Raw genomic sequence first — 17,910 nt, forward strand, 5'->3', positions numbered from 1 at the left:
TTCTCCAGTGCTTGGATTATAAGTGCGCTTTACCAATGGATCTGTCAGATAGTAAATGCACAGGCACTCTCAGCCTGCCCAGCTTCCTGGGATCCAGGGGAAGAAAGCTCTTGCTGCTTAGAGCCAAATTTTCCCAGGGTGTGGCTCTATGCAAATGCTCGGTTAGTGGCTGTGTTTGGCAGGGCTAAAGAATGCCCTACTCTGGCATGGGTCCTTTTCTTAGTGGGTGCTATCTTTTTTCTCTTACTCTTACCTTAGAACCCAAGAATCTACTATGTTCATGAGTGGTCCTGTGAGTCCTTGTCTAGAAAAGATATGGTATATATTAACTGCTATGGATAGAAGCTTGAGACTGACAGACTCGTAAACCTCAAGGACAAGGAATCTCACGCACACACACTGAAGTACAAAGCCTGGCTAACACTGAGCCCTGGAAACAGCTCAGCCAGAACAGGGGGCCACTCTTGAGTCCAGACCCTACTGAGGCTGCAGAAGAACCCTTCTCCAGAGGGCGTGGGACAGGAATGGACTCCTCTACAAGGCCAGTGGCTCATTTCTGTCTTTTGAGAAAATCCAACCCCCACCGCAATTCGCAGCCACAGAGCAGGCTATCCCACATCAGCCCTGCAGAGCACAAGGTATATGTATTCACCCCAGTTTCCAAATGGAAACACTGAGATGCAGAGAAGTGTCACAGTGAGGCTCCAACCCCAGTTCTCCTTTTCAATTTCCTTTCTGTTTGTCCTTTAGTCAATATGTGCTAACCACAATAGGCACCATTTTCGAGAAGCAGCCTGCTGAGTGTATAGCCTCCTTTATGAGTCATTTCACTGGGTTCTCTGAATCCCTGGCAGGGATGTTTACCCTACTTTACACAGGCAGTGGTCTCAGCTCCAGGGGTTAAGTGACAAGCCCAAGGTCACGTAGGTGTTAGTGGGACTTAGCAGACTCAGAACCCAGTGTTCAGCACTTCTGTGTCCATTGCAGGACCTCCCTCTCAGGCCAGTGCTCTTCTGAGACAGCCTCTGGTAGGAAAGGGAAGGGGCTGGGGATGGCATCTCCAGAGACAATGTCTGAGCCTTTGGTGCCTGGTTCTAGGTGGAGAAGTCCCTCATAGGCTATAGAAAGGGGCCCAGTGTGGACCAGTTAAGAGCATGCATGCCACAAGCAGCATCTATCCTTCCTTTGGAGACAGCCTGGACCCTTCAGGTTTGCTGTAGGGTCTGTGTCCATTCCTAGTCTCAGGGCCATCAGGGGAGGCATCATTCCTGCTTCTCCGAAGCCCCCACCACTTCTTGATTGACTCACCCCCACCCAAGGCATCTGCCTCCTACACTGCCCTCCCTCTGCCAGACCCTGGTGAGCTCTGGAATGACCACCAATCATGGCAGGGCAAGCTCCCCACAGATCATTAGCCTTGATGACCCTCAGCGCCACCACACAGTGATAGAGGTAGTTACAAACTAACGTTGCAAGCTCTATGAAGACTAGGAGGGATCCTGTGGCTAGAGCACCTGACTCATGCTGGTCTGTACACACACACACACACACACACACACACACACCCCACACTGGCTTCCTTCCAAATTTAGAATTTGCCAATTTCTTTTGTGTTCCCTGGAATGATTTGATCCTTCAGTTTGCCTGATGTGATTCTGCTCTGACCAGCTGTGAACTACTTCTTTAGACTCTCTGTTACCTCTGTCTGTCCCTGCCCTCCTTCCTTCTTCTCCACTTCCTCCTACCCCTCCCCCTCCTCCTCCTCCTTCTCATCCTCTTTCTCCTCCTCCTTCTCATCCTCCTCCTCTTCCTCCCCCTCCTCCTCCTCTTTCTCCTCCTCCCCCTCCTCCTTCTCATCCTCTTTCTCCTCTCCCCTCCCCCCCTCCTCCTCCTCCTCCTCTTCCTCCCCTTCTCATCCTCCTTCTCATCCTCTTTCTCCTCCTCCTCCTCATCCTCTTTCTCCTCCTCCTCCCCCCTCCTCCTCCTTCTCATCCTCCTCCTCCTCTTCCTCCCCCCCTCCTCCTCCTTCTCCTCCTCCTCCTCCCCCTCCTCCTCCTTCTCCTCCTCCTCCTCCCCCTCCTCCTCCCCCTCCTCCTCTTTCTCCTCTTCCTCTTTCTCCTCTTCCTCCCCCTCCTCCTCCTCCCCCTCTTCCTCCTCCTCCTCCCCCTACCCCTCCTCCTCCTCCTCCTCCCTGTCTCCATTGGCTGCTACCTTGAAAGTGGATATAAGAATAGACTTCTCGGGCTGGTGAGATGGCTCAGTGGGTAAGAGCACCCGACTGCTCTTCCGAAGGTCCAGAGTTCAAATCCCAGCAACCACATGGTGGCTCACAACCATCCGTAATGCGATCTGGCGCCCTCTTCTGGAGTGTCTGAAGACAGCTACAGTGTACTTCCATATAATGGGTGAATCTTTAAAAAAAAAAAAAAAAAAAAAAAAAAAAAAGAATAGACTTCTCTACCCAAAGGATTCATTTCCATCTTGTCCTCTACCTGCGCAGTGTTCTCTCCCCAGTGCACCCTCCCCCCGCCCCCCCCCCATTTCTAACATTCTGGTTTCGTAAATCAGGAGACAGAAACAGAGGTCAAGTTGATCCTTTAGACAAGGCAGAGTAGGTGGGGTCACCGCAGCACCTCACAGAACGGCCTCTCAAGGACCATGTAGGCCTGGCTCGCTGTAAAAGGGACTGTTATAAGGCAAACCACTACCTTCCGTTCCTCACAACTGAGACCCGTTCAGTTTGGTTCTTTTGGGATGGGGTCTCATATGTAGCCCTGGCTGTCTTGGAACTTGCTATGTAAACCAGGCTGACCTTGAATGCAAGAGATCTGTTTATTTCTGCCTCTCAAATGCTGAAATTAAAGGCGTATGTCACGCCTGGCCATGGAGGCCTATTTGAAAGCAAAAAGCTTGTCGATCAGCTAGGCCTTTTTCAAAAGTAGGTATGCTCACCCAATAGTGCAGCCCCCTTCATACCCACTTCCCACCTCAGGACCACTCCACACCCTGTGTTCGGTGTGACTGAGTTCATGCACAGCAGGCCCACCTCCACACTCACATCTCCTCAGGTAACGGTTCCTGAACAGGCCTGAAAACTCACAGTGCTCTCTCTCCTTTGAGGTCCTGAGGCTGCAGGTCAGCCACAGCCCTGTGGCTCCCCTGTAGTTTGGAGTGCAGTGTGGACCCACCCATCCCAAAATCCTGTCAGGTTAGTGAAGCCAAGGAAGGTTCCCTGCAAGGCCCGAGGAGGCCATCAGACTGCAGCGTGGTGGGAGCTTCTGGAAACTTCTTTCTAGCTTTGAGCTTTAGTTAACTGGACACAGACTAACTCTCGCCTTAAAGAGAGCAATAGCCTATTCTTAAGCCAAATATGAATGACTCTGGCCCCAGGACAAGTTGCCCCAAAAGATATGGCCCATGTGGAAGTGTTTTGCACTTCAAACAGTGCTGGGTACACACACACACTATTAGTTACAGAACAAAGGCTCTCACAAATCAAGGCATTTACCAAACGCATTGGTGGTGATACAGGCAGATGTGTCATGGCAAAGGAGGGAAGCTGGCCTAGGTTGTAGATGCTATCTGATGGCATTCTTAGCTTTGGAATTGGTGGAAGCTGGTGGCCTGCCAGGGCTACCTTTAAAGGCTTTGATAGTCTCAGGGCTAATAGATCAGACACAGGTGTGGGTAACGAATGGCTTCCTGGAGTTCACCATTGTCAGGGCATGTGTTGACCATGTCAGGCTCCCCAGTAGCCTTTGTGGTTGGGTTTCTGAGACCACAGGGACAAGAAACAGGAAAGCAGTTGTTAGTGTAGGAAAGAGCCCAGTGGCTGCAGGGCCCCTGCTGTCAAATGACCAAGGGAGAAGAGGCAGAACAGGAGGCAGAGGCAGGCAGATCTCTATGGTTCCCAGACAGCCAGGGATCCACGGAGAAATCCTATGTCAAAAGACAAAAACTAGGGGCTGGAGAAATGTCTCAGTGGTTAAGAGCATCGACTGCTCTTCCAGAGGTCCTGAGTTCAATTCCCAGCAGCCACATGATGGTTCACAACCATCTATCATAGGATCCGATGCCCTCTTCTGGTGGGTCTGAAGATAGAAACAGTGTATTTGTATAAATTAAATAAATAAATCTAAAAAACAAAAACTAAAAACCAAACAAACAAACAAGCCCAGGAAGGGTTTCACTTGTCTGTAAGGTGTCACCCCCACACTCAAGCCTCTCCAGGGCTTTTCTAACCATTTTCAAAGAGATGGAACTCCTGCTGAACACTTACACTCTGGGCCCACTCCTCTCTGCACTCTGTGGGCAGCTGCAGCCATACCCTATGCTGAACTGCTAGGGAAGATGAAGCCACTGGTCCAACAGAAGCTGAAGCTTAGGCTCCGATCAGCGCCCTGTGGAGAGCTACTGAGAGTCTCTCTCTGTGTCCCCTCCCCAGTCTGGAAGGCCTGAGATAGGTGACATCAGCTCAGCCGCCCACCTTTATTCCTGGTGCATGAAAACTAAAACCAAAACCCAGGCCTCCTGCAAGGCTAGACGTTCTTCTGTCTCCCGTGTTCTTTGTTCTGGAATTCTATTCAGGGGGACCTTTGAAGATGGCTCTCCCCTCCTTCAAGTGGATCTGGGATGGGGGGAGGGCAGCATGATTCATTTTCTCCAGCCAGGCCACATAGCCATGGTATGTGGAGGATTCTTTCTGGTAAAGGGGTGTTGGCTAGCTAGGAGGAGCAGGCATAGGAAGCTAGCATTGACCAAGCAGCCATCCAGTGGTCAGTCCTAAGTATGAGGGGGGGTGCAGGGGGGGGGGGGAGAGAGAGAGAGAGAGAGAGCGCATTGACCAAGCAACCATCCAGTGGTCAGTCCTAAGTATGGGTCTGGGGGAAGGGGGGAGGGAGGGAGAGGAAGGAAATGAAGGCTTATGATCTGGGCCATCTGGCTGATTGTATCTTTCAAGTCATGTAACCTGTGTGGGCCCCATTTTCCTTATTTGCCAATGGGGGAGGGAGTCACAACCTGGACCCCAGAGCCTGCCTCAGGACTCACTCCAATCAGTGTGCTCTCTTCACATGGCCACCCTAGCTCATGTGCTTTCCAGACCACCTATGTAGTAAGAACTGGAAAGGAAGCAGAGGCTGGGAACAGCTAGGGCCATGGTGTACAAGTCTGTCCACAGGACTAGCCTGTGGAACTCCGGGGGCTGGTACTGACCTCCAGGACCCTGAGAAGGTCTAGCCTACAGAAAGCCTCTTGCCCAAACATCCTGGATGAGGAAAGCAGGTCCAAGAAGGGGAAGTAGCTTGCTCGGGGGGCCTGGTCATCGTGGCTAACCCTCATAGCCGCCAAGAGCGATCTGGGAAGGGAAAGGAGGAAGTTGTAGAGGTGGGTGGAAGTCGTTTCTCCACCCAATCAGTGAGACATGGTGGGCTCTGACAGCTCACAGGTCTGAAGTGGCACACTCCTACCCCCATCCCAGAGGGGTCAGCAGGCCACTCCTGCATAGCAAGGAAGCTGGACTTCTTCTATACTCTCTCAAGGCTAAGGCAGGAAGATGCATCTTCCTGCCCTTAGATTTCCTGGGCCCGTCCTCCTGGAGGCCTGGGTTGGTCCCCTGGAGTTTATTTAGAGTGGCCACATGCCACATGGCAAAGGTGACTCAACAGTTGGCTCAGGGGGTCTTCTAGCTGAAGGCACTGTCTCTGCTAACCACCAGGGACCAGGCCCCCCTGGCCTGACATGAATTATTACTGGGCCACCAGGCTGGGTATGGCTTCTAGTTGCTTTCAAGTGCTGCTTTCTCTATAGACAGGCCGTGTTGCTGTGACCAGCCTGGCACACCTGTGAGCCCATGGCACCTGGGTTAAATCCTGACATACAGCCTTGTTGTGAGGTGGAGACAACTTGTGTCATCATTTTCCAAAGATACCTTTTATTCTGGCTTGGGCCCTGGAGCATTGGTTGCTTATATTTTGCTGTAATGTGTTTTGCTTTGCTTTTGGAGGCAGGGTCTCATTCCACAGCTTAAGCCAGACTTGAACTCATGCTCCTCTCACTCCAGTCACCCAAGTACTGGAGTTTCAGGCATTGTGTCATCATGTGCATCCCCAAAAGCCTGTGGATGTTAGTAGAGGAAGGGGAGGGGGAGGGGGAGAGGAGGGGGAGGAGGGGGAGGGGGGAGGGAGAGACCAGAGAGAGGCCATTCACCTTGTTTATTGAGACAGTCTCTTTCTGGAACTCAGAGCTCATTAATTCAGCTAGGCTGGCAGCAGCCCTGCAAGCCTCAGGGATCTGCCTGTCTCTACCTCCCCCATGCCAGGGTTACAAATGGATGCCATCATACCCAGCTTTTTATTTTTCTATTAATCATTCCATTCATTTACATTTCAAATGATATCCCACTCCATGGTTACCCTTCCACAATACAAGTCCCCTATCCCACAACCTCTCTCTTCCCTCCCCTTTGCCTCTTTGAGGGTACTCCCACACTTACCCACCCACCCTCCCATCATCAAACCTCCACAGGGCCAAGGGCCTCCCCTCCCATTGCTGCCAGGCATGGTTACCCTCTGCTACTTATGTGTTCGGAGCCATGGATCCCTCCAGGTACGCTCCTTGGCTGGTGGTCTAGTCTTTGGGAGCACTGGGTAGTTTGGCCAGCCGATGTTGCAATCCTCTTCTGCTCCTCCAGTCCTTCTTCCAGCTCTCCCACCAGGTTCCCTGAGCTCAGTCTGATGGTTGGTTCCAAGCATCCACATCTGCATTGGTCAGTGGCTGGCCGAACCTCCCAAGGAGCAGCCACACCCAGCTCCTGTCAGCAAGCACCTCTTGACAACAGTGTTGGGTTTGGTGTCTGCAGATAGGATGGATCTCCAGGTGGGGCAGTGGTCCTTCCTTCAGTCTGTGCTCCATTTTTTGTTCCTGTTCTTCCTTTGGACAGGAACATTTCTGGGTTAAAATCTTTTGAGATGGGTGGGTGGCCCCATCCCTCGACCAGGGGCTGTGCCTATCTACTGGAGGCAGTCTCTACAGGTTCTATCTCCCCTTCTCTGCTATAGACAAACCCCGTTGTGTCCTGCATACCCAGCTTTTAAAACTACAGTTGCTAGAGATCAAACTCAGGTCCTCATGATTGCATAGCAAACACTTTATCTCTAATATCAAAAGCTATCTCCACCCACCCCCACCAAAGAGCTCCGGAACAGGGTTTTGCTTTGAACCACACCAAAAGATATCTGTTTAAAATTAATTTTCTTTTAATGCTTAAAAGTGAAATAACTTCTGGGCTGAGTGCACAGTGGCCCTCCTCGGCTTGAATGCCTGTGGGACTGTGGCTCTGGGGTGCAGCCAACCTGGAAGACTCCAGCTTCTGTCGACTTGGCTTGGGCAGTCTCCTACCCTCCTTGGGTGTCTTCATTGTCCTCTCTCCCTCAGTGGGTCTTGTGTTTTCATCAGGGCAAAGGCTGGGATGTTCTGGCATGATATCCACATACCATGGGGCAGATACTCAGCAGAGCTTGCTACTACCGGGCTGTGTTCCCCGTGGCCCAGCATCCCAGCCACAGAAACCTTTGTTAGGAGTGAATTAAGAGAGACTGAGCCCCAAGTCTCTCATCTGCTTGCTCCTGGGATAGGACTTGTGACTATTATGAGTCAGGAGGTAGGATGGTAAGAGAGGTATGGGGAACAGTGATTGGGGACAAAGTAATCTGTGGTCTGCACGTGTGCAAAATTTACAGCCCTTCACGGCCAGAGAGTGGGGCATTAACTAATCTGAGGAGAACTTCAGCTTCTTGAGGTAAAGGGTCACTCGAGTGACACCTATGAAGATTCAGGTGAAGAACAGTGATTTTTATACAGAAATGGCCATCAGGTTCCTGAGTAGTGGCCCAAGCAAACATAATTTTCACCCCGCTCTTCAGCGGTGTCAGGATAGCAAAGTTATCATGGGAACTGATAATATACAGCTCAGTTGTGGGACCTTTAGAAACATGAAGTTCTAAACTAAAAATGGGTGACCAGGGAGGGCACAGGGGCTCAACCAGAACAGGGAATGGTAAAGGGGCTGCTGGGGGTTGGTAGGCTTTGTAAAGCCAAGGATGTGTTTCATAGAGCATGGTACGGTGTGGTGGGAGGGGGTGGCTCAGCAGGTCCACGCTGGGCATCTCTCCCCACACCCGAGGTACCAACCATAGGATGGTCTAGAATAGAACTGAGTTTATTTGGGGACATGGAAGGGGGTTGAGAAGGTAGTAGAGGCAGAGAAAGAAAATGAGAGGAGAGACAGAGACAGAGAGAGACAGAGGGAGAGGGAGAGGGAGGAGAGAGGCTAGCTGGAAACATGTAGAGAGAGAGGAGGAGAAGGGGGAAGGGGAGAGGGGGCAAAAGGATTCTGAGAGAGAAAAGGGTCAGAGAGAGCAAAGGGAGGACTAATGGTCCCTTTTATAGCAAGCCAGGCCTACCTGGCTGTCGCAAGGTTAACAGTTGGGCAGAGCCTAGAAGGAATGCTAACGTGCTAACAAGGGTAGATGAAGCTAGGCCTCAGTGTTTTCTGGCTGGTGATTATCAAAGCCAGACTGTCCTGCATGGTGTCTTGGAAGTATGGCGGTCATAGGCTCTGGATGGCTGTGTCTGGGAATGGCTCAGGTCCTGGAGTGCTGCCTAGGACTGCAGAAGAGCCACACTAACAAGGCGAAGCCCTTCTCATGGCAAATGCCCAGCAGGCTGTAGTGGATCAAGGAAGGGCTTAAAAGATTTGTCCCATTATTTCTGTGTATGTGCATGTGGGCATATGGGTGCCTGCAGAGGCCAAAAGAGCGTGTCAAATTCCCCGGAGCAGAGTTGTGAGCCACCTGGGATGGGTGCTGGGAACTAAACTTGGTCCTCTGCAAGAGCATAAGTGTTCTTAACCCCTGAGCCTTCTCAAGCCCCACACAGAGCTCTATTTTCATGCTTTAAGGTCCAATCATGGGAAGGATTTGGATGACAGGCTAAGGGTGTACAGGAGGATGTGAGAGAAGAGAAGAAGCTAGGACACCCCTGGGTGACTGCCTTGGGTAGATGGTGGACTTCAGATTGAGTGCTTCTTTCCTATAAAAGTCTATCCACTGAGAGGTGGTTGGTGTGGGGGTGAAGGAGGAGGCGAATGGGGGTGGGCAGGGATGGGAGGCAAGACAGGCAGCTCTGAGGGACTTGGCACTTCCTTAGAACAGCTGGGTCACTTGTGACTGTGGCTCATTCTGTCTGATGCCACAGTTGCACACAGAGGCTGGATAGGAGTCTCCAGCCTAAGGCAGGTGCCGTGGGGACTCTAGCTCCTGAAGACTTGGACTACAGGGTGCCTTCCCACCTTTCATGTCTCCAGCATGGCAGGTGTAAGTCTAGTTTGGTTTTCCTTTTCTTCTCTGGGGCTCAGAGGACAAAAAGATCCCTCTAGAGAGTCAGGACTGGGCATGTGGGGACAGGAAACATAGACCCTGGTTAGCCCTCTCTGCAAAGTTTCCTAAGTTTGTAATATGACCCCAAGTAAGCCCTTCTCTCCTTCAGGGCTCATTTTCCTTCCTTCCTTCCTTCCTTCCTTCCTTCCTTCTTTCCTTCCTTTCTGAAAATTTATTTGTTTTATGTATATGAGTACACTGTAGCTGTCTTCAGACACATCAGGAGAGGGCATCAGATCCCATTACAGATGATTGTGAACTACCATGTGGTTGCTGGGAATTGAACTCAGGACCTTTGGAAGAGCTCCTAACCACTAAGCCACCTCTCTGGCCCCAGGACTCAGGGGCACTGAACGAATCCTTCACAGTTCTAGGGTCTGTGGTTTTATTGCCTGAATGCTTACACTCAGCTCAGGGACCACACAGGGAAAGGTGGGGGTGGGGGTCTGTGGCTTCTCACTCATTTTTTCCTTGCTGCTACAGGCCTTGACCTGGGAGTCCCCTAGGACGGCAGAGGCCGAGAGTGGGAAGCTGTGATCTTAGCTCACAAAGAAGTGGCTGCCCTTTAAAAGACTTTAAACTAAAGGAACCTGGTTCAGAATGGTGCAGCCTAGACTGGGGTGGGGGTGGGGGTGGGGGTAGGGGTGGGGTAGGAGATGCCTGCCCCAAATGGGCCTGCAGCAGGTTGAAGAGGCAACTCTCTCAGGCTGGGGTCTCAGATAGCCACCTAAGGCCTAGATTCATGTCTCAGTGGCCTGTGGGCTGTGGTCCTGGCCCAGCCCTCTGCAAAGCTGCTCAAAGAAGGGGGACATGAGCTTGGGGCTGAAACCTTAGAGAGATTCAATATTTACAAGTTGGCTGAGTGTGGCGCTCATTTATGTTTCTCCTCTGTACTCCTCCCAACATTTCTCTGTAGACCATAATGTGTGCCAAGCGCCCCCTGCAGGGCTTCCTGGAGCTATAAGCCAGGGCTACATGCAAGCTAGGCAAGCAAGCACCCTACCTCTAAGCCAGACATACCTTCAGCCCTTCTCTCTTTTTTTTTTTTTAATATTTTTTATTACATATTTTCCTCAATTACATTTCCAATGCTATCCCAAAAGTCCCCCATACCGCCCCCCACTTCCCTACCCACCCATTCCCATTCTTTTGACCCTGGCATTCCCCTATATTGGGGCATATAAAGTTTGCAAGTCCAAGCCGGGCGTGGTGGCGCACGCCTTTAATCCCAGCACTTGGGAGGCAGAGGCAGGTGGATTTCTGAGTTCGAGGCCAGCCTGGTCTACAAAGTGAGTTCCAGGACAGCCAGGGCTATACAGAGAAACCCTGTCTCGAAAAACCAAAAAAAAAAAAAAAAAAAAAAGTTTGCAAGTCCAATGGGCCTCTCTTTCCAGTGATAGCCGACTAGGCCATCTTTCGATACATATGCAGCTAGAAACAAGAGCTCCGGGGTACTGGTTAGTCCATCATGTTGTTCCAACTATAGGGTTGCAGATCCCTTTAGCTCCTTGGGTACTTTCTCTAGCTTCTCCATTGGGAGCCCTGTGATCCATCCAATAGCTGACTGTGAGCATCTGCTTCTGTGTTTGCTAGGCCCCATTCAGCCCTTCTCTTGACTTTAACTCCACCCGTGCTTCCCACACACCCGTAATTTGAGGGGAGGCCTGGAGCATAGGCTGGAGTCAGGCTAAGTGTGGGTGAGCCCGGGAGAGACTCGTTGACCTCTGACAGGCTCTGTGGGCGGTTTTGGGTGTGCGGTCAGGGAAGCTGGGTTCCTTTCAATCACTGGGGCTTTGAGAGGATCTGAGGGAACACAGAAGACAGACCAGGGAGGGGCCAGATCTCCCCTATCCACCAAGGGTGGAGGGTTGATGAATACGAGGCCCCCAAAGGGAGACAGATGTCTCCTACTTTCTTCCAGGGTTTGTGTCCCACTGCCTGTAGTAAGCCACCTACTAGGGACCCGGGAGAGCTGCAGCGGGAAGCCTAGGTGTGGCATGTTGCAGGAACTTCCATGAACTTCCTCTGTCCTCCTCTGGTTGCCCACACTTGGCTGCTCAGACATGCTCAGAACCCACTAATGGGGGACATGAGTGTCAAGTTAGTCAGGGGTCACCTGGACTGTCTTAGCAAGGCCTAGGCACAAGGTCAGCTGCGTCCCAGAATTCCCAGAGATGCCCTTTCACTCCAGTTAAGAGGTGAGTCACTGCTGGGGTGCAGCAGACCTGGAGCCAGGCAGCTGGGGTGCTGCGTCCATCTGTCTGTCACTTTTACTTCCTGAACCTGCTTCCTCACTTAGCTAAAGCCACAGTGTCATAAGGGTATGAGCAATGCCAGGCAGGCATTCCACGAGAGAGAACTGGGTGCTGCGGCCATCAAGGAGGCTCAGCAGGGTCCTTCTTGACATGGAGGTCAGGGAGAAGCTGTTCTCGGCAGGGTTCCTGCTTCCCTTCCGGGCTCTCATGGAGTCCTATGTGTGTTTCAGTGCAGGGACTTCACGGCCCACACAGGGTATGAGGTGCTACTGCAGAGGCTGCTGGATGGCAGGAAGATGTGCAAGGATGTGGAGGAGCTGCTCAGACAGAGGTAAGCAGGACAGGGCTGGTGGTCAGGACAGGGCAGAGGGGGCAGATTACGCCCCCTCGAGCCCAGCTGCCCCCAGGATGTGTCAAAAGCTAAGAGCCAAAGCTGAGGAGGTGGCTCAGTGGGTCAATCACCTGTTAAGCTAACATGGGGACCTGAGTTCAAATCCCCTTCTATAGCAAGAGGGGATACAGTGTCAGGAGAATCCACAGAAGCTCATGGGCTGGCTACCATGGTGTATGGTAAACAACAGAGACCCTGTCTCTACAAAATATGGTATAGGTATGTATGAAATCTTAGAGGGGGAGGGGGGGTAGGAAAGTTGACCTTTGACCCCCACAGGTGCATTTGTGCACTCATGCACACTCATATGCACCTATGTACCTGTACTTCTGCTCTCTGTCTCTCTCTCTCGGTCTCTCTCTGTGTCTCTGTCTCTCTCTGTCTCTGTGTCTCTCTCTGTGTCTCTGTCTCTCTGTCTCTTTCTGTGTCTCTCTCTCTGTCTCTCTGTCTCTTTCTCTCTCTCTCTTTCTCTCTCTCTCACACACACACACACACACACACATACACACCCCTACCTCACACTCACACACATTCAAAGCCAGAGTCCCTTGTTGTCTCCTGTGGCCCTTAGGCCTGGGCCTCCCCCAGGGGCATATACCATGCAGCAGCCCTTAGGACAGACCCATTTCCAACTGACATTTGTCCCCAGAAGGAGATGGTCCTGCCAACAGAGTATGGCAAGAGAACCTGGGTTCTGCACGTATTTTGGGGCCACGGTCAGCCGACAGTGGTGACCGGGACACAATGATTGCTCTGTCCTTACAGGGCCCAGGCGGAGGAGAGATACGGGAAGGAGCTGGTGCAGATTGCACGCAAGGCTGGTGGCCAGACAGAGATGAAGTAAGAGTGCTGGCAGCTCTACCTTTCCTCTGAGGGACCTTCTGGGCTTTACTCGGGGCTTGGGACTGTCTGATGTGGCAGACTGGGCAGGAATTGGACAGGGGGGTCTGGAGCTGCGTGGTGCCTGAGATCAAGGTCTTGTACTAGTTAGTGCTCTGGAAAGAGCAGAGTATATGACACACTGGGCTTACCTTCACCCAACCAGGAGGGGTCGGTGACAGGCGCTATTCCTGTCCATTGCAGGAAGTCTGTGTGAGGCATGCTCAGTGGGCTGTGAGTCACCTGTGGCTCACAGTGGAGTGGGAGATGCTACCAACAGCCAGCACAGTGTGTGTCTGAGCTGGGCACCCTGTGAATGGGGGGCAGGCCACAATCTCCCACCCATTGTAGAAGGATGGCTGCGGGGCTTGAGGCTCTGGGTCGGTCTTGCTTTTTTTCTTATAGAAGGCTAGAGGGACAGTGTCTGCCTGACTTTTGGAGTCCCAAGTCCCTGTCTGTGAAAGGGGATAGCTTGTGGTGACAGGCAAGATATGCTCAGTGAGCAGTGGGGTCTCTGGAGACTCACCTGTCCCACGCACCGGCCCCTCCACACAGCAGATAAACTCTGTGCTGCTCACTCAGAGGTGTGGCTGGCTTCCTGAGCTGTTTCCTTCAGGCTGACTAGTACTGAGGCCATGGGGGAAGCCACACTGTGAGCTGGGGAGCAGGATCCTGGAGTAGTCTTCATGCAAAGGGGTACCCCGGAGACAAGCAAACCCACAGGGGCAAGATAAAGTGACCAGAGCAGACCAAGGTCTGGGCAGGAGAGCAGGGCTGTCTGGGGTTCCCCGAGGAGGAGGGGCATTCCTGTCTTAACTACTTGTAGACAAAGGCTCAAAGATATGACAACATCAGGCACACTTAGAGCCGTTGTGCCTTACCTTTTCCCTCAGAGCTGTGCCCCCTGCAGGTCCTGCTGATCCCTGCACATGGGTACATCCAGGAAGTGATGTTGCTGTCCCATGTGGCACTGTGTAACTGTGGACCAAGCATTTGTCATCAGCTCATGCCTTCAGTGAGCATTTATGGAATATCTACTATATGTCACAGCCTGGACTGTCAAGGGAGTTTAAGAACTCAAACCACTGAGATGACCCCCTCCTGTAGCAAACCACTGAGATGACCGACCCCCTCCTGTAGCAAACCACTGAGATGACCGACCCCCTCCTGTAGCATTCTGCAGCAGACTCTCCTCAAGGCACTTCTTCCAAGAGGGCCTCCAGGTTTGCCTCACTGTCAAGAGCTTGGTTCAGACAGGGTCATCCTCTCCATTCCAACCTGGAGGGCTCTTGACAGTGTTGTTAGTCTTAGGGGTCTGAACCAGGTTCATTTTCTCTGACAGTTAAGAAATTAAAAGGCAGGGGCTGGAGAGATGGCTCAGAGGTTAAGAGCAATGGCTGTTCTTCCAGAGGTCCTAAGTTCAAGTCCCTGCAACCACATGGTGGCTCACAACCATCTGTAATGGGATCTGATGCCCTCTTCTGGCATGCAGGTGTACATGCAGGCAGAAAACGATCACAAATAAGTAAATCTTTCAATAAAAAGAAAGAAACGGCAGAAAGAATCTGGAACACAAGAAGTAGCAGCAGGCAAAACCTCAGACATGGCAGACAGAATCAACTGCTACAGGGAAACTTTTGTTAAGTACACACAGCAAGGCCAACAGAGAAATCCCATGCAAAGCAGAGGAAGGTACTCAGGACCGATAAATCCACTCTCTCACCAGGCTGGGAGCCTTAGGGACCTTTGTGGGGTCGGTTTAAACAAAGGGATGGCTGATAGGACCACAGGTCCTGATCCACCTTGCTGGATGGTCTGCTAGCAGGGGTAGGAGGCACACTGGGAAGACAGAGTCCACCAGGTTGCACCTCCACTTAGGAGGAAGAGGCTGAAAGTCTGACTCCTCATCACCCATCTTTGAACCCCCATCTGGGACCCCCTCTCCTTGCCTACCTGTTAGAGATCTGCCAAACACCTAGTCCCTCAGCAGGAAATGCAAGTGGATCCACAACACTTGTTCTAGTCCCTTGGGGGTGGGAAGTGTTGGTCCTTAGGAAAGGGCCTAGCTGGTGGCCATCCTCCAACACCCAGCCCCCTGGATTGAGGAGCTGTCCCCTCTGCCTACAAGACAGGGTAGCAGAGCTGAGTAAACAATGAGACAAAGGCCTGGGGGTGAAGTGACTTTGTGACTAGCCCACACTGAGAGAGCTCCACTGGCTACCTCCTCCTGTGCAGCCCTCAAACCAGCATTCCTGCCTCAGGCCTCACACTAGCTAGGGTCTCACAGGGTCCCCATAAATGACAGGAAGTTTTAGTCACACCTTAGAATGAGTTTTCTCACTCCTCACTCTTGTTACTGTAGTGAACCTGCCTGAGGCCCTGTGTGACTTTTGGTGCATTCTAAGGATAGGCTAGGTATTTCAGGAGCTGTCATGATACCGCACACACCATGATCAGCCTTCCTGTCTGGTCCTCTGCTTCTGCCCAGACCCTCACCTTGCTCAAGAAGTAGCACCTCCTCCCACTCTTCTTCTTGCTACACCAGGAGGGATGCTGTGGGTGCCTTGGCCAATGTCCTGTGAACCTCTCTGTGGTTACAGATGAGCAGCATTAGCCCATGGGCACCTTAAAGCCCACCTGACCTTCACCCCTCCTAAACCCAAGTGCTGAGATGGTCCCATCAGAGGAGATTTCATGTGTTTTATGATCTCTGCTCCACTGAGATCAGGGTGGAGGCATGTTCTCCTAGTGAGGAGCAGTTATACCGTGAAACTAGACTTCAGCTAGAGTTTCTAGGTCTCCCGAGAGCCAAGCTACAGGCCAGCAGGCTGTGTTGCATGTTTGCACATTGGTGATAAATATCGAAAGTCAGAATCATTCTAACCTGTGGTCACCTTCCTCTGCAAGGCTGGCCTTGACATTTTATCTTTTAGGATTTGTGTTTGTATGTCTGCTGTGCGGATGTGTGCAGGGACCCGTGGAGGCCAGTGGTGATGGCTAGGGCTGGGGTTACAGGGCTGCGAGCCATCTGATGTGGGTGCAAGAACCAAATGTGCTCTTAACCCCTGAGCTATCGATAAGTGCAGCCCTTGGCCTTGAGGCTTTGCCTCTTGCCACCTGGATGGCTGTGGGACGTGGTTTTTTGGCCTCAGTGACTCCGTTTCCTTATCTGTAAATGGCTTGTGGGCCCGAGGCAGAAACCATTCAGGCTATCCATTCTCATCCTGAGTGTGTCAGCACTGGAAGGTTAGGACTAAGTGGTCAGCGGTTGGTCACTGGCAGAGGCCTGCACATCTGCATATCTCATGGCTCCCAGGCTGTTGGTACTGATCCATGGTCTTGTCAGGCAAGACACCTGGCAGTAACTAGGACCCCATAATCCTCCTTAGGGCCTGGATCTCCAGGGGTCCTGTCAGGTTGCCACTCCTCCTTGGCCTCAATGTCCCCAACTGTTCAAAGAGAAGAGGAAGCCCCCATGGAACATATTCGTCCTACCCCGGAAGGAAGCACAGGCAGGTGGGCTTCCCTGACAGTTCACCCAGGGAATTGGTTATGCGACAGGTGCCACGTGACTATATTACCACCAGGGGGCGGAAGAGCGCCCTGCAGAGAGGCAGTGAAAGCTTGCAACAAGGGGGCTACTTGGCTCTCGACGGACGCTGAGCGTGGGGCAGGCTGTGCCACCATGCGTTTGCTTTTGTGTCCTTAAGAGATTTAGTACCCCTAAGCCCAAGCTGGGAGCACAGAGGCACATCTCCCTCACATGCACGGCCTGATGTCACTCAGCTGCCGGCGAGGCTCTGGGAAAGGACGGAAGCTGGGGTAGCCAGGGAGAGACTCCTCCTACCTGAAGTTAAGGATGCCACTTCTGGGAAGGCACCACTGGAAAACTCTTCCAAAGCGCAACTGGGGTTAGAGGAAGACCCAGTTGGGCTGCTGGTGTCTGGGGGATGTCCTGGGGACTGGCGGAGTTTGCATATGTGTGAGTGTGACAGGCATGTTAAGCTCCTGCCTTGCGCCAGGCTTCAACGGTGCCTTATAGTGAGTGGACTATCATTCTCAAAACCACTTTGTGCTGCTAACTGCTCACTATAGAAGGGAAGTCGAGGCAGAGGGCCAGGTGACTTGCCCAGGGTAACACAGTGAATAAGTGGTAGAGCCTGCCCATCTGGCTACAGGGTGTGCTGCTTTTGTGTGTGGAGACCGGAGTAAAGAGGCCACTGCTGATTTCCTAGGTTGGTTCCCACACACACTATCTGCCCCCTCCTCTGAATGGAGCACATGCCTCTCGAGGGCCCTGCTCCTGGGAGCTTGGACTCGCGCTCACAGTTTCCGTATTGGCCCCAGGACTCTGATACCCACGGATAAGCAGCAGTGTGTGCTGGCCGTGCTGGCATCTCTGCTTGGACCTCAGCGCTACAATGCTCTGGGGTGAACAAGGCTGCCAGAGAGAATCCAGGGTGCCCAGTGTGCTGCTTCCCCACACACAGTGAGGACCCATCATTTGTTTTTCAGGGCATGCTTATACTCAGGAAGCAATTTCAGAATAAGGTTCAAGTAAACTGAGCAGTGGGGATTTCTGTGGGAAGGGGATGGGAGCAGTTGGGACAGAGTCTTTTTTTTTTTTTTGTCGCTCATGATGACCTTGAACTTGTGGCCTGTCTGTCTCTGCTGCCCGGGTATCACCCCCACTTGCCCAGGGGCTTCCGCTTTACCTGGCAGCCTCTCCTGCTTGAGCACTGTTCTAGCTCTAGTTCATGCAGCCTCTTCCTTTCCCTCCCCTCGGTACCCTGCCTGAAGCAGATGCCATAGCTGTCCCTGACTCTGTCCCTGCCCACCTCCCAGCCTTTCCTTATGCCTTCCATGCCACCTGCTGGAAAGAGCTATAAAGACCTTCCCCTGTGTCAGATTCATCCAGGCAATATTGAGTAACCAGGTTCCTGCATGG

General features: G+C 52.2%; 1 protein-coding gene across 2 annotated transcripts in view; it reads left to right on the plus strand.

The window, feature by feature from the left end:
* Window positions 1–17,910, plus strand: part of Pstpip1 (proline-serine-threonine phosphatase interacting protein 1) — a 39,708-nt gene that overhangs the window by 12,958 nt on the left and 8,840 nt on the right. The window contains exons 1-3 of one of the 2 annotated variants that reach the window (XM_085828263.1): window positions 9,251–9,374; window positions 11,923–12,023; window positions 12,849–12,923. In XM_085828263.1, coding sequence (XP_085684389.1) covers window positions 9,366–9,374; window positions 11,923–12,023; window positions 12,849–12,923 — 185 coding nt within the window. In that variant the 5' untranslated portion in view covers window positions 9,251–9,365. Of the gene's footprint in view, window positions 1–9,250; window positions 9,375–11,922; window positions 12,024–12,848; window positions 12,924–17,910 lie in introns of those variants that run through there. The other variant, XM_021172642.2, reaches the window with a different exon arrangement.

Source organism: Mus caroli, unplaced genomic scaffold, assembly GCF_978045245.1.
Source record: "Mus caroli unplaced genomic scaffold, Mus_caroli_1 scaffold_11, whole genome shotgun sequence".
Lineage (NCBI taxonomy): Eukaryota > Metazoa > Chordata > Mammalia > Rodentia > Muridae > Mus > Mus caroli.